At 47.7% G+C, this 14,092-nt stretch overlaps 1 protein-coding gene across 1 annotated transcript in view; it reads left to right on the forward strand.

The window, feature by feature from the left end:
- Window positions 1–11,883, forward strand: part of SLC7A5 (solute carrier family 7 member 5) — a 53,298-nt gene extending 41,415 nt beyond the window's left edge. Inside the window, exons 5-10 of the mRNA XM_084812809.1 lie at window positions 885–1,008; window positions 2,292–2,395; window positions 3,517–3,613; window positions 4,168–4,317; window positions 4,833–5,010; window positions 9,661–11,883. Coding sequence (XP_084668935.1) covers window positions 885–1,008; window positions 2,292–2,395; window positions 3,517–3,613; window positions 4,168–4,317; window positions 4,833–5,010; window positions 9,661–9,716 — 709 coding nt within the window. The 3' untranslated portion in view covers window positions 9,717–11,883. The remainder of the gene's footprint in view (window positions 1–884; window positions 1,009–2,291; window positions 2,396–3,516; window positions 3,614–4,167; window positions 4,318–4,832; window positions 5,011–9,660) is intronic.
- Window positions 11,884–14,092: the final 2,209 nt, after the last annotated feature.

Consider the following 14,092-nt stretch of genomic DNA (forward strand, 5'->3'; position numbering starts at 1 on the left):
GTTATCAAATACTGCTGTTCGCTTAAATGTGTTCCTGCCGCTGCGTTGGGATGATGATGATTCACATTTCTGTATTGCCCCATATCCAAAGCTCTCTGGGAGGTTTACAAAGATTAAAAACCATTAAAAATACATTACACAAAGTGTAAAACCATTTACATAAGAACCTATAAACAGACAGCGCACACAGACACAATATATATCTGAAACAATTTTAAGCAATCAACCTTCAAACAATTGCAAACATTCAAGAGGAATGCCTTGCACTTAAGGAGAGAGGATGTGGCTTTTCAAGATGTATAGCGCCAAGCAGAGGTGTTGCGGGTCCCAGCCCTGAATCTGTTTCCTATTGCCCCAGTCTCTTTCCCAGAGCCCTGAGCGTCCGTCGGTGCCAGTGGGAAGTTTTTCCTCTCAGCTTAGTTGCTGTGCAAGGGGCAATTTTCAAGGGGGATTGTGGCTGGAGAGAGAAGGGTTAATTCTCCCCTTTCCCCCAGGTTGCAACCTCCCATCCGCACCCCCCAAAATCTTCCCCTGCGTGGTAATTCAGCTTAGAAAGTAACTTTCTCCATTGGTTTGGGATGATCTGGGTCAGGTGCAAATTAATTTTAGAATGTATTTATTTGAGACAGTTTGGATGAGAAATGAATTGGCTGGCTTTGCCTCCTGTGAAATTCTAAAGAAACCCTAGTAATTCTTTCTCAGTATGCATATATAGACATTAGTTATGCAGATGTGACGCTGACTTGTGTCCTATGGCCTGGGCTTCGAAGGGCGTGTGGAAGCTATAATACCAGGAGAGGCTGAAAGGTGATCTTAGGAATTGCTTGCGAAATCTCTTTACCCGGCCCCTCCGTGGTGTTAACACACATCCTGTCTCCCCTCAGAAACTTGCCTCTGGCCATCATCATTTCTCTGCCCATCGTGACCCTGGTTTACGTGTTGACCAACCTGGCTTACTTCACGACCCTGACGGTGGATGAGATGCTGTCCTCCGAAGCTGTTGCCGTGGTAAAATGAAAAAATGAGTCACTCGGGGACGGCGGCTTGCTATCTAGATGGCTCCCCCGGATTTTCAGCGTTTCCCCGTGCGCTGGCTAAGCGGGTCGTGCTATCTCAGGGTGCCAGTCCCTCCCCCGGAGTCAGAGAATGAGGCCCTGGCTCATGTGATGATGAGCTGGGATAAGTGAGTGAGGTAGCCAGGAAATGCGTCTCTGAGACACCAGCGCTGGTTAGAAATATGAAGACGCACCGCTGGCTGTGCAATCTCATGATCAGTTACCAAAGTGACATCTTCCTGTATTGACCTTAGATGGCTTCTCTCTTTTCCCCTTTTTTTTCTGTTTTGGATAAGGCCAGCTGTTGAAACCTTTACTGGCTTGTGGGTTGCTTGTAATTTTAAACTGTTAAGAGCACACAGCTGCTTCAGATTACATAAGCATGTCTACTCAGCCATAAAGCTGGTTGGGTGGCTGCACGACAGTTACCTTTTCTCAGCCTTATGTGCCTCACAGGTTGGTTATTGAAACTAAAATGCAAGGCGGGGGCAGGGGGGATTGTGTACCAGGAAGAGTGGATAAAAATGTGACGAGATGCCTTTCTATCCTTTGCAAAACGCTTCGCAGCATTAACGCTAACCTTCACAATGACCCTGCAAGGTAGATCACTGCAATTCATAATTTGCAGGTGGGGGAAACCGAGCCTGATTGGGCAAGTCACTATTCCTCATGTCGCTGAGGGTGGGATTTGAACTCGTGTCTCCTGGGGCCCTCGTGTCTAAGGGGCCGCGGTGGCTTAGTGGTTAAGACGCTGAACTGCAGACCGGAAGGTCGGCAGGTCAGCAGTTCGAGACCCGAGTGCCGCGTGACGGAGTGAGCTGCCGTCTTCAGTCCCAGCTCCTGCCAACCTAGCAGTTCGAAAGCAAGAAATTGCAAGTAGATAAATAGGTACCGCCTCGGCGGGAAAGGTAACAGCGCTCCGTGCACCTCGGTGTTCAGTCATGCCGGCCACATGACCACGGAAGCGTCTTCGGACAGCGCTGGCTCTTCGGCTTAGAAACGGGGATGAGCGCCGCACCCTAGAGTCGGACACGACTGGTTGGGGACACCTTTTTTCTCCTGGGTTAAGTCTCATTCTCTGCCTGTTTAACCACATTGGCTTGCAAATACGATTCACACCATGCCCCGCTGTCTCCCCTGCGTGTACCACCAGGTTTCGGTTTCTTCAGATGCTAAGGTTGTGGTGCCTTTCTAGGTGAATTGTTGACCATCTCTTTCCTCCTGGTCTGCTCACAGGACTTTGGGAACTATCACCTGGGTGTCATGTCTTGGATCATTCCCGTCTTTGTCGGCCTGTCGTGCTTCGGCTCTGTCAATGGGTCGCTCTTCACTTCTTCTAGGTACGTTTCTTGCGCCACGCTGCAGTACAGCTGCTGCAACAGGACAATCTCCTGGGGCGATTGAAAGGTGGAAATAGGAGCCCAGGGCAGGCTGTGCTTCTCCAGACAATCAAAAATATTTCTCCAGGATCATTAAGGAATGCGTTCCTGCCGTCTGTCTGTTCATACGTGGCTTTTTGTCCTGGAATATACCTAGAGATGTAAAATGTCCAGAAATTTTGAAGTCATGGGGAAAACTGGGTTTTCGCCCCAATTCTTCCTGCCAGGAAAAAAAAAGAGCAATTCTGGAAGGAAATGAGATACATACAATACTAACATTCTTATCAAAGCTACACTCATTTAACTGCTTTAACAACATAAAATGCATGGTTTCTAACTTATCTGCTAACAATCTGGCATGTTTACAAAGTTTATAGACTACAGTCCTATACATGTTTACTCTGAAGTAAGGGCCACTCTAATCTACTCCCAGGTAAGCATGCATAAGATTGCAGCCTCAAAAGTATAAATGCCTTACAGTGCAACCCTATACATGGCTACTCAGGAGTAAGCCCCATCGAGCTTCATGGGACTTACTCTGTGATCAGTGTGTACAGGTTTTGTACGAGCAAAAGGGCAGCAGATGCAGGAAACTTGCTTTTAGTAACTCCAAATTAGAACAGAGATCACCAGAAGAAAGCAGTCCACAATCCACAACAATTCTGTTATGAAGACAACAGCACATTCTTGGTGCAGAAATGCATCTTTCTTTTAAGAACATAAGAAGAGCCCTGCTGGATCAGACCAAGGGTCCATCTAGTTCAGCATTCTGTTCGCACAGTGGCCAGCCAGCTGCCCACGGGAAACCCACAGGCAGGACGAGTGCAACAGCACCCTCCCGCCCATGTTCCCCAGCGACTGGTGCACATAGGCTCACTGCTTCTGGTACTGGAGGGGAGCACATAGCCATCAGGACTATGAGCTATGGACAGCCGCCTCCTCCAGGAATTTGTCCAATCCCCTTTAAAGCCATCCAAATTTGTGGCCATTACTACACCTTGCAGTAGCAAACTCCACAGTTCAACACGCCGGAGTGAAAGCAACTTAAATTAACTGCAGGATTTTCACTCTCTTCCTCTCAGGCTTTTCTTTGTTGGTTCCCGTGAGGGTCACCTGCCCTCGGTTCTGTCCATGATTCACCCCAGGCTCCTCACACCGGTGCCTTCCCTCATCTTCACGGTAAGGGTGTGCAAAAGAATGCGCAGTTTGCTCTGGGGGTGGGGGACAGGGGAGGGTGTAAAGAGGAAATAAGGGGTCTCCAACCTTTCTGGGTCAGTGGGCACATGTGGAATTTTGAGGGAGTGTTGTGGGTGCTCTTACAAAATGGCTGCGGGGGGGGGGGGGGGATGGCTGGTCACAAAGCACTCGTCTCCGAGAAGGAAAACTGGTGAAAGGTGACTTGCCCCAGAATCTTACGGCCAAGGCAGAGGTGGGGGCTGAGCTCCAAACACAAAACCACCCTTTGGAACCTAAACGAAGATGGTACTGGAGGGCAGCTCTTTGCTTTGCAGCATGGCAGTGTCCCAGTTTAAAAAGCATTTTCAAAATGTTAAAAAATGAAAGTAAAACCAGGAAAGGCTGGGAGCCTGATGGGTGCCTAGAGAGATGTCCATGGGGACCACCACCTTGCAAACCCCAGAAATAATGGTTCTGTGGACCAGTAGATTCCTTTGCTCCTTAATTTCAGCGGTCTGTTTCCTCTTTCCTCCTCTCACCCCCGCCCCAATCTCCAGTGCATCATGACTTTGCTCTATGCCTTCTCCAACGACATCTTCTCAGTGATCAACTTCTTCAGCTTCTTCAACTGGCTCTGCGTGGCCCTGGCCATCATCGGCATGCTGTGGCTGCGCTATAAGCACCCGGAGCTGGAGAGACCCATCCGGGTGAGGGCAACGTAGTGTCAGAAGCGCCCGGGTCCTGCGCGCGCCAGACCGGGATGGGCCGTTCTGGGATTCATTTTGCGGTGTATAAACTTAAACCGTGGGCGGGAAGCTTGGCACCCTTCGAATGTTTTGGGCTGCAACCCCCATCGGCCCAGCCAGCATGGCCAGGGATTATGGGAGTTGTAGTCAGAGATATCTGGAGGGGCATCACTTTGTCTACCCCGGGGGTGTCGGACTTTTTCAGCCCGGGGGCCAAATTCCATTATCCTGGGCTGCCCCCACAAGGAACTCTGGGAATCACAGCTCTGTAACATGACTAGGGAGCTAAGAGATGGTTCTCGGCACCGTCTGAAAAACTAGTTCCCGAAAGCAACCATTCCTAAGCGCCTGTTCAGATGAAGCCGTGAGTGTCAGTCCAATCAGATAGGGGTATTTTTAGCGTAGAAATGGGCTGAACGCCTTTCATACTTCCCTGACTTTAACATTTCGTCCCCTTCTTGTTTCCTCGTTCACAGGTCAACCTCATTTTGCCCGTCTTCTTCATCCTTGCCTGCATCTTTCTCATCGTTGTCTCCTTCTGGATGACTCCGAAGGAGTGTGGGATCGGCTTTGCTATTATTTTCAGTGGGGTCCCGGTTTACTACATCGGCGTCTGGTGGCAAAACAAACCCAAGTGGCTTCTTCAGGGCATATGTGAGTACAATTCGCCAACTTACAGGGCACTGTGGGGGTGCCAGGAGAGGAACCTGCATTCTTGAACCGCTGCTGAATGGTGTTTGTGCTTTTAACTTAGAGCTACAACCTGTTAGCTTGCGTCTGAAGATGACCTAAGGGTCTGAGCAGGTACATACAGGAGGAGACGTTCCTTTAGATACTCCGGTCCCAAGCTGTTTAGGGCTTCTAAAGGTCAACACCAACACTTCAATTTCGCTCGGAGACAGACTAGAAGCCAGTGCATGTGTCGAAGCATGCCATCGCATGATCGTATCAGCCAGTCCCAGTTAGTAGCCTAGCAGCTCTGTTTTGAACTAACTGACGTTTCTGAACCATATTCAGAGGTAGGCCCACATACAACACATTGCAGTAATCCACCCATGAGGTTACCAGAGGGTGGATAACTGTCGCCAGACTATCTCTGTCCAGATACGGTTTCAGCTGGTATATCAACCTAAGCTGATAAAAGGTGCTCATGGTAACCTAGGCCTCCTGGGTGTCCAGTGATAGTGCTGGATCCAAGAGAACCCCCAAATGACAAACCTTATCCTTTAGGGGTAGTGTAACCCCCTCAAGAACGGTGTATCCCCCTCAAGAATCACTCATCTGGGCAGAAAAACCACCTCCTAACACTACCTCCATCTTGTGTAGATTGAGTCTTAGTTTATTGGCCCTCGTCCTATCCATGGGCACGACCGAGCCCACTAACCCGGATTTGAAAAAAAGGAGAGATAGAGCTGTGTGTCATCTGCATATTGGCGACACCTCAGTCTGTATCTCAGAATAACCTCCCTCAGCAGTTTCATGTAAGTGTTGAACCGCATGGGGGATTAAATAGAGCGCAGTGGCACCTCATGGCGTAATAGCCAGGGACAGAGCAATAATCCCCCAGCACCACCTTCTGGAATCTGCCATCCAAGTGGGAGCGGAACCACTGCAGCACAGGACTGCCAACTCCCAGCCCAGAGAACCGATCCAGACGGAAGCCATAGTAGATGGTATCGAAAGCTGCCAAGAGGTCCAAGACCACCAACAGGGTTGCACTCCTGCTGTCCCCCTCTCAGCAAACGTCATCCCACGGGATGACCAGGGCAATTTCTATTCCAAATCTGGGTCTAAGGCCGGATTGAAATGGATCTAGAAAATCGAGTTCATCCAAGAATGCCTGGAGGTGATCAGCAAAATCCATGCAGATTGTGTTGATGAAACACACTTACCTGGGAGTAAGTCCCAATGAACTCAGCGGAGGCTATGTCCAAGAGAGCTTCGGCTATTGGGCAGTATAGGAATGGAATGGAATGAACGAACGAACGAACGAATGAATAATAGACATGTATGGGATTGCACTGTATATCAACTAAGATTCCTGTAACTTGAAGTCAGCCCTCGTTCCACTACCGCAGCCTTCCCAACCTGGTGCCCTCCAGATGGGTTGACCTGCAACACCCTTCAACAGTGGGACTTGCATGCAGTCCAACATCTGGAGGGCACCAGGTTGGGGATTGCTATACTTCCATCTAGTTCAGTAGCACTCTGAGCTGTGTGAGAAGAGCTGCTGTTGCCAGGGCTGGTGGATATGTTGTGATCCCTCAGAAAGTGGTACTGGATGCAGGTTCCTGAGGGTGTCCTGGAAAGCTGTCTTGTACCAGGTCTGACTGTCTTGTCTAAGCCAGTATTGTCTTCTCCAATGAGCAGTTGCTCCCTGGGATCTCTCCCATTACCAGCTGCGTGCTGCCTTTTTAATTGGAGGCACCAGGGATTGCACCTGGGACTTCCTGCATGCACAGCATATGCTCTACCCCTGAACTACACTCCCTCCCAGCCAGGGCCGGCCCTACCGTTAGGCAGCTGCCTCAGGCAGCAGATTTTGAGTGAGATGAAAGGCAGCAAATTGATAATGATTTAATTTATTATTATTGCATTTTTACTCCCAGGGAGAAGCACTGGTGGGGTTTTCTGCCTCACGCACCAAAATAACTTGGCCATGCCTGGATACTAAACACCTTGACTTGGCGAGAGGGGTGCTACTTCCTAGTCTGCCTCAGGCAGCAAAATGTCTTGGGCTGGCCCTGCTCCCAGCTTTCATTTGAACCCGGGGTATCCAGTGTGGTGCCTGGGGACACCAGTGCGCCCACAGACCTCTCTCTTGCTGCCTGCCAGGCTCCCTGTTCCTCCTGATTTATTTAAATTAAAAAAACAATTTCTTTTTAAATTGAGAAGCTGGCATGCTGCATTACTTTTCACCGGTATGCCTTTGGGGAAATGGGTGTTGGCAGCTATTTTATGAATGGGCAAGGCTTCCCTGTGGCCATTTTGTGAGAGCGCCCACAACACTTTTAAAACTCCAAATGTGCCCACTGACTCAAAACGTTTGGAGACCCTTGTATATTTTGCATGTATGTATATATAAAGCTCCTAGACATTGTGGTTCTAGAGGTATGCTTGAAAATGTCTGGGTCATGCCTGCTGAAAATCGCAGAGGCCAGAGTGGTGGCTGAATTTAAGATGTCCCGTGCCAACATGATTTAATTAAGATGTCCCGTGCCAAAAAGATAGAACTTAACAGGGTAGCCTTTTATTATTATCAGGGAAGCCTTTTATTATAAAATAATAATATTTATTTATTATTATAAAATATTAGTTATTATTATAAAATAATATTTATTTATTATTATCAGGCTAGCCTGTTATTATTATCTGGCTAGCCTAGCCTGTTATTATTACCTGTTGTTTGCAACATATTATTATTATCTGTATACCAACCAAATGGCAAATGCCCGCGGGGCAGTTTACAACCAGTTTACAATAATAATTAAAGACTCTGTTATTCCAGCAGGCCTTCCCTTTTTAGAACTCTCACTCCTCTTTGTTGATGGTTACATACTGTTTTTATGCTGTTGGGTTTCTTGTTAAACTGTTTTTAACTTTGTACACCGCCTAGAGTATTTTGTATATAGGCGGGTTATAAATTGAATAAATATAATAATGATAATGATAATAATAACCATAAAACCAAACAATAATATAATAAAAAATAAATATAATAATACAACAAGACAAGAATCAGAATAATACAATATTAAACATTAGAAACTTAAAAAAAAATATAACTTTGAGGAGCCAGCAGTAAAACTAATAAAACAACAGATTAAATTTTAAATGCCTGCTTAAAGAGAACAGTCATAGTTTGGTGTCTGCATGTATACAGTGAAGTTGCCAGGCGGATCTCCCTGAGAAGGCCTAAGGGGTTTTTTGCTCCTAAGCAGGAGACAGGACATCTGGATTTTACATAAACCCCAGTTAAAACGTAGATTTTCATTAGCTCCCGGTATTGGTTCTCTGTCTTCTCCCCAAGGGGAATATAAAACTGGAATGATGCAAGCAGTTTTAACTGTCGTTCATCTGCGACTACCCCAGAGCAAGCGCCGGGAGTGTTTGACGCTCCTGGCCTGTGTTCCATCTCTTGAGCCTCCGAAGCAAAGCTTCTGAAGCAGCTGAGTCATGAAACGTCTCGCTGGATGGCATCCACGTAACTCAACACCACCATCTGTTCTCTCCAGTGTTCAAGACGACAACAACAAAAAGGGCAACAGCCTGACCTATAAACTCAGACAAGGAGAAAGACGTGCCAGATTTGGGGCAGAGAGCAAAAGAGCTTTTCAGTAGTCTTTCTGACTGCGGAGCACTCTCTCCACCTCCCCAATTTCCCCCCTTTCTTCTTATTCTTAGTAATTGTCTCTGTTCTTATTAAAGCCATTTTTACAGCCGCTGGGTGACAAATTAGCATATTAATTGTGTCCTGTTCTTTGGGCCTCTTTTACACAGAGAATGGATTGTGGAAGGGGCGATGAGGGAGATATTGCAGGACAGACAGAATATTTGCAAGCACCTTCATTAGAAACTTACGGTCCTGGTGCCTTGTGATTTACCATCCTGGTCTTTGTCTGCCTCCCATCAGCAGCTGAAGAAGCATATTGCTGTAGCCAGAAAGTGTCAGTTTTTAAGCCAAGTGGGCCAGAGGCAGACAACAGCAAGTGGAAAGGGGTCGAGAGAGGCCTTACATCTCTCAGCGTACACCCGTGTTTCTTTAGTCCCACTGTTACCTGGGCAAACAGGTTTGATAGGTTTTTGAAATACAAGAACCTGCAAACTCTGTTGACCCACAGGCAGCAAGCTGCACGAGCAGCAATTTCTTCATTCAAAATACCTTTTCCACACTTGAAAAGAAGTGTGCTACAATTTAACTCGGCCTTCCCCAAGCTGGTGTCCTCCAAAAGTTTAAGACTTCAGCTCCCATCAGCCCCAGCTAGCATGGTCAGTGAACAGGAGTGTTGAGAGTCATTGTCCAAAACATCTGGAGGGCACCTAACTTGGGGATCTAACTTCCTTGCATGACGTCAGGCCAGCGATGAACATCTGTTTGAGGCAGACGAATGCACGTCCCTAACGAAGTTTTCCCATTTTGTGATGCTCGAGACATTTCAGAGGCAGTGGGGGCTGGTGGCGCCAATGTCAGTGGGGCAGGGAGTCCGCTCCAGGTTTCCGTCAGAACTCTGAAGGAGCTCTCCGAGGTGCTTTGCAACTTGCTAGTTTCATTTTCTTCTCTGTTTTCCCCCTCTTCTCAAACAGACTCCACGACAGTCCTTTGTCAGAAGCTGATGGAGGTTGTCCCACAGGAGTCTTAAAGACAGCAAAAGCGTCGACATTCGGTTCAAGCCAACACACAATATTATTTTAGAAATGCGAGTACGTCTGATTCCTCGTTTAAAAAAAAGAAGACATTGAAGCTGGGGATTTAGCAGACAGCATTCCCTGGAACCCGGCCGACCGCACGGCCTGCCCCTCCCAGTCCTCGCTTCCTTTTCTCGCTCAAGCCAGGCAGCTGACAAGATGCAGGAGGAGACAAGGTCCAGGTGCGAATTCAGAAGAGAAGCTTCTTCTGGGAACTTCAGGAGGCCTCAACAGATCTGCAGCCAGGGAACCAATGGGACATTACATTTCCATGCGCAACTGCGGGCCGGACTCCTAGTCCTGGTCTTGAACGGTCCTCTTTCTTTAGTTAGCAACTTAGTTTCTTCACCCTGGGCTGCGTTACGAACAGAAATCCAAGTTGCCAAGAGCTGCCGGCATCCCATAGCTGCCTCCGCATTTGCAGAATCGACAACATGCAGGGCAGCTTGTTCATCCGGCAGTGCAAGGTTTTCTTGGGAAAAAGTATTTGTGAGCGTAACACTCCTTAGCACAAACAGATAGGGGCCCCGCAAAAAACACACAAGCAAACAAAAACAGATGCTGGTTCTTCATTGTGGACCAGCACAGATATCGGCTAGTTCCAACCCTGACAGATATGGCTGCCCCAACCTGAACTCTTTTTTTTAAAACTGTTGTTGTTGTTAATCTTCTTTTTTTTTTTAGGGTTGTGTTTTTAAACTCTCTCCCCCTTTCAGATTCCCATGTAGTTCTGCGTTGTATTGACTTAGAATAAACGTTTTGTATGTTGTCCCACTTGCGACGTCATGATTCTCCTGAGCAACTCTCTCCGATGCTGTTGGTGCCCGGGCAAAAGCCTCCTCCGCCAGACTTGCTCCAAATCCACCACAACACAGCCCAAGGACCTGTGCAGCCGAACCAAAATTCACCCAGTGGCAGACGCTGCTACATTCTCTGTCCAGCTTTGGTGCTGGGAAAAGAGGCTCTGCTTGCGCTCGGTTGCCTGGCTTCAGCTTTCTACCTCCCAGAAGACCACCTGGCATTTCCTGGCTGCGCCTGACGGTTATGCTGGCCCCTACCACTTTCCTTACTACACAGAATGGGATCCTATGTTCCAGGTCCATCAATGTGCTCTTGGGGGATGGGGAGGGATGGTTCCATGTGATGGTGAACTTGGAAGATGAACATTAGCAGAAAGTGGGTCTTGGGAGCATCGCTTGTGGCCCTTTTGTGATCCTTGGCTCGAGCTGAGCACGTGTAGAGTCCAGAGCAGACTTTGAGGCTGGCCCAGCAGGCAACAGTAGGTTCTCGTGAGCTTCAGTTCGGAGGCCTGGAAGGCATGCTCCAGTCTTCTTGTAGCTTTAGTCCAGCTCTACCTGGCACCTTCCAAATGTGTTGGGACTGTACAGTCTGGCTGGGCATTATGGGAGTTGCAGTCCAGCACATCTGGAGGACGCCACGCTAGGGAAGACTGCTTTTAGTGCTCATTGCCACAAAGCATGGGACCAAGTTGCTTGGAGTTGTGAGGCATGTGTAGTCTCTACGTATCCGTTCGTACCCATTTCAGCGTTTTGTGTTTTTCCTCCCTGGTTCTCATGGGAACAGAATGTCTGGAACGTCAGCATCTGATTTTGTTGAAAGGCTCTCTCTCCATGTGCCAATTGGCGGCCACTAAAACTTCATCCCTGGAAGTCCCACCTTCCAGGCCATAGAACTTCCTGGGTTCATCAACCCAGGAAGTAGTTCTGTCTCACTAGGATTGTTTACAGTCCCAACTGAGGGGCTGTTTTTGAGATGTAGGGGCGGCCATGATTTTCTTACCTCAATATCCATGTGGGGAATGTTTTACAGGATATAAGTTGTGATGTCACCACATTTGGGGCGGGGGGGGGGCTTTTTTAGGCCGTTTGACCACATGGATATTGAGGGGGAAAGCCAGTGGAGAGTAAACCTTCCATCTCGGAAACAGATATGTTCGCCTTCTGTTTACCCATATTTTAGTTGGCTTCAGTCAGTGATTGGCGTCAAGACCAGCTTTGGGAAAGAGGTTTTCATTGACACTGAATCACAGAAGGAAAGAGTCAACCCATCCTCCCAGTGCACCATGATCCTGATAGCCCCCTTACCAGATATTTAGGGTTTAAAAAAAAAAAAGACGCACAACTTCCATTGACACATGTAGTATCACACATAAATTGGTCCTTACACCATACACTTTTATCCTGATTTGGAACCAGGATAAGTGTCATGGCTTCCCCATCCCCCAAAGAATTCTGGGAAGCTGCCGTTTGGAGAAAGTGCTGAGAGTGTCTTGATAGAGATCTTAGCCTCTGTACGAGCCTACGGTCGGCAGCAAGGTGGGGTGGGGTGACCATGGGAGTTGACACTGATTTAAATTTAGAGTGCAGACCTGCTTTGAGTTGATTATAATTTTCACACACTCATAAAGACCATAGAAACCAACAAGTTGACCCATGGAAACATTTTGTTGAGAATCCATATCATTTTCTTAGCTAAAGAGCCAACAAGGAGACTCCAACAATTCAGTTCTTACCTGGGAAATCCTGATTTAATTTGAAAGGAAGAATGTACTAACTATCTTAGAGGAGTCCCATTTTGTTGGTTTTTACCACTCCATTACAAAAGAGGAGTAATACACCTGCCTTTTTATAATGGCGTTTTTAAATAACCAAGATACCGCAAACACACATCAATGTGTTGCTTATGCCGTGGTTTTGCTGTTTGCAATGGCCATCCAGTGTTCCATGGGAGGGAAAGAAGCTACTTCTTCTGATAGGAGCCATGGCCAAGACAGGTGGATGCCAGAAGAATGGGTAACTTGGTGCCTCTAAACCTTTCTTCTGTGATTTAGGTTCTATGAAAGGTAGGATATACCCAACAGATCCCATGTTAGCACTGAGGAATGTGCCATTTACATATCCTAGGGTAATGTCAAACCAGGGGTGGGGAACCATAATCCAGCGGGGGTAGAATCATAGAACAGTAGGTTTGGAAGGGGCCTATAAGACCATTGAGTCCAACCCCCTGCTCAATGCCAGATGATCTCCATGAACCATACGATGTCAGGGGCGTGGCCATGCCCCCTGACATCAAAGCAGCATGGCCATGCCCCCTGATGGAATTTGGTTCCTGGTTGCCACATCGAGAGGATCATCCTCCTGATGCAGCCACTGGGAATCTGTTTCCCTTCTTCACACAGCGCAGAGTTAAACTATGGAATTCGCTTCCACAAGATGTAGTGATGGCCACCAACTTGGATGGCTTTAAAAGGGGGTTAGACACATTCCTAGAGGAGAAGGCTATCCATGGTTGCTGGGCTTGAAGGCTATGTGCTATCTCCAGAACCTGTGATGGTATGCCTTACACCAGTTGCTGGGGAACATGGGCGGGAGGGTGCTGGTGCACTTGCGTCCTGCTTGTGGGTTCCTGGTCGACGGCTAGTTGGCCACTGTGTGAACAGAGTGCTGGACTAGATGGACCCTTGGTCTGATCCAGCAGGGCTCTTCTTACGCTCTTATGTTTCCCCCTCCCCTACAGCTTCTCCATGTGGGGAAAGGACATGGGGCAGGCGAAGCCACCGCCCCAATCTGATTCCCTTGTATGCTACTCACCTTCCATTCTGTGGGGGAGCAGAGCACGGGAGAATTCCCTTGTTATCGCCAATCATAGTTTGGAGATAACAAACGGATTCCCCTCCCCCTCCTTAAGCTCCATCCCCAGCAGCCTCCAGGGCAGGGGACAGGGCTTGGGGAAGGGAAGGAGACCCGTGGTGGAGCCCAAGTTCCATGGTCTGGATAGGTGCCCTCTGCACCTATCAAGAGCAATCTAGTCACTTCCCTAGCCGCTTGCAGTATACTTGTATGCATTTTTATGGTGTTTGGCAGGGTTGTTTTTGTTTTTTACTGAGCTTTGTACATAGAGATATTGAAATATGGTAACTGTTCTTTCCAAATTGGTGAAGTAATTTTGTTAAAGCAGAACAGGCGGACAATTGTGGACTGACTTTTTGTCTGTTGTAGTGCCAACAATGGCGGGTTCTAATAACTGGGGCGCCACAGATGTCGAGCATCATCATGGGATGTATTTCTAATTCTTTGTGAGTGCCGTGAATTGTTTATAGAGCTCTGTGGGTGGCTGCGTACCAAATATTCTGTCCATTTTCAGTGTTGCAAAACTGCTTCTGTCTTTGTTTTGTTCTCAAAGTATTAACTTCAAGAAAACCAGTGGCCGGTATATTTACAATTTCTGAATGGCATGATAGTTGGAAATGTTAATGCCTGTGGAAGATTGCCTTTTTGGGGGGACAATTTGCATTTTTACAGCGTCCCTT

Source organism: Heloderma suspectum, chromosome 8, assembly GCF_057233095.1.
Source record: "Heloderma suspectum isolate Gila_16-S chromosome 8, 16-S_ref, whole genome shotgun sequence".
In the NCBI taxonomy this organism is placed as follows: domain Eukaryota; kingdom Metazoa; phylum Chordata; class Lepidosauria; order Squamata; family Helodermatidae; genus Heloderma; species Heloderma suspectum.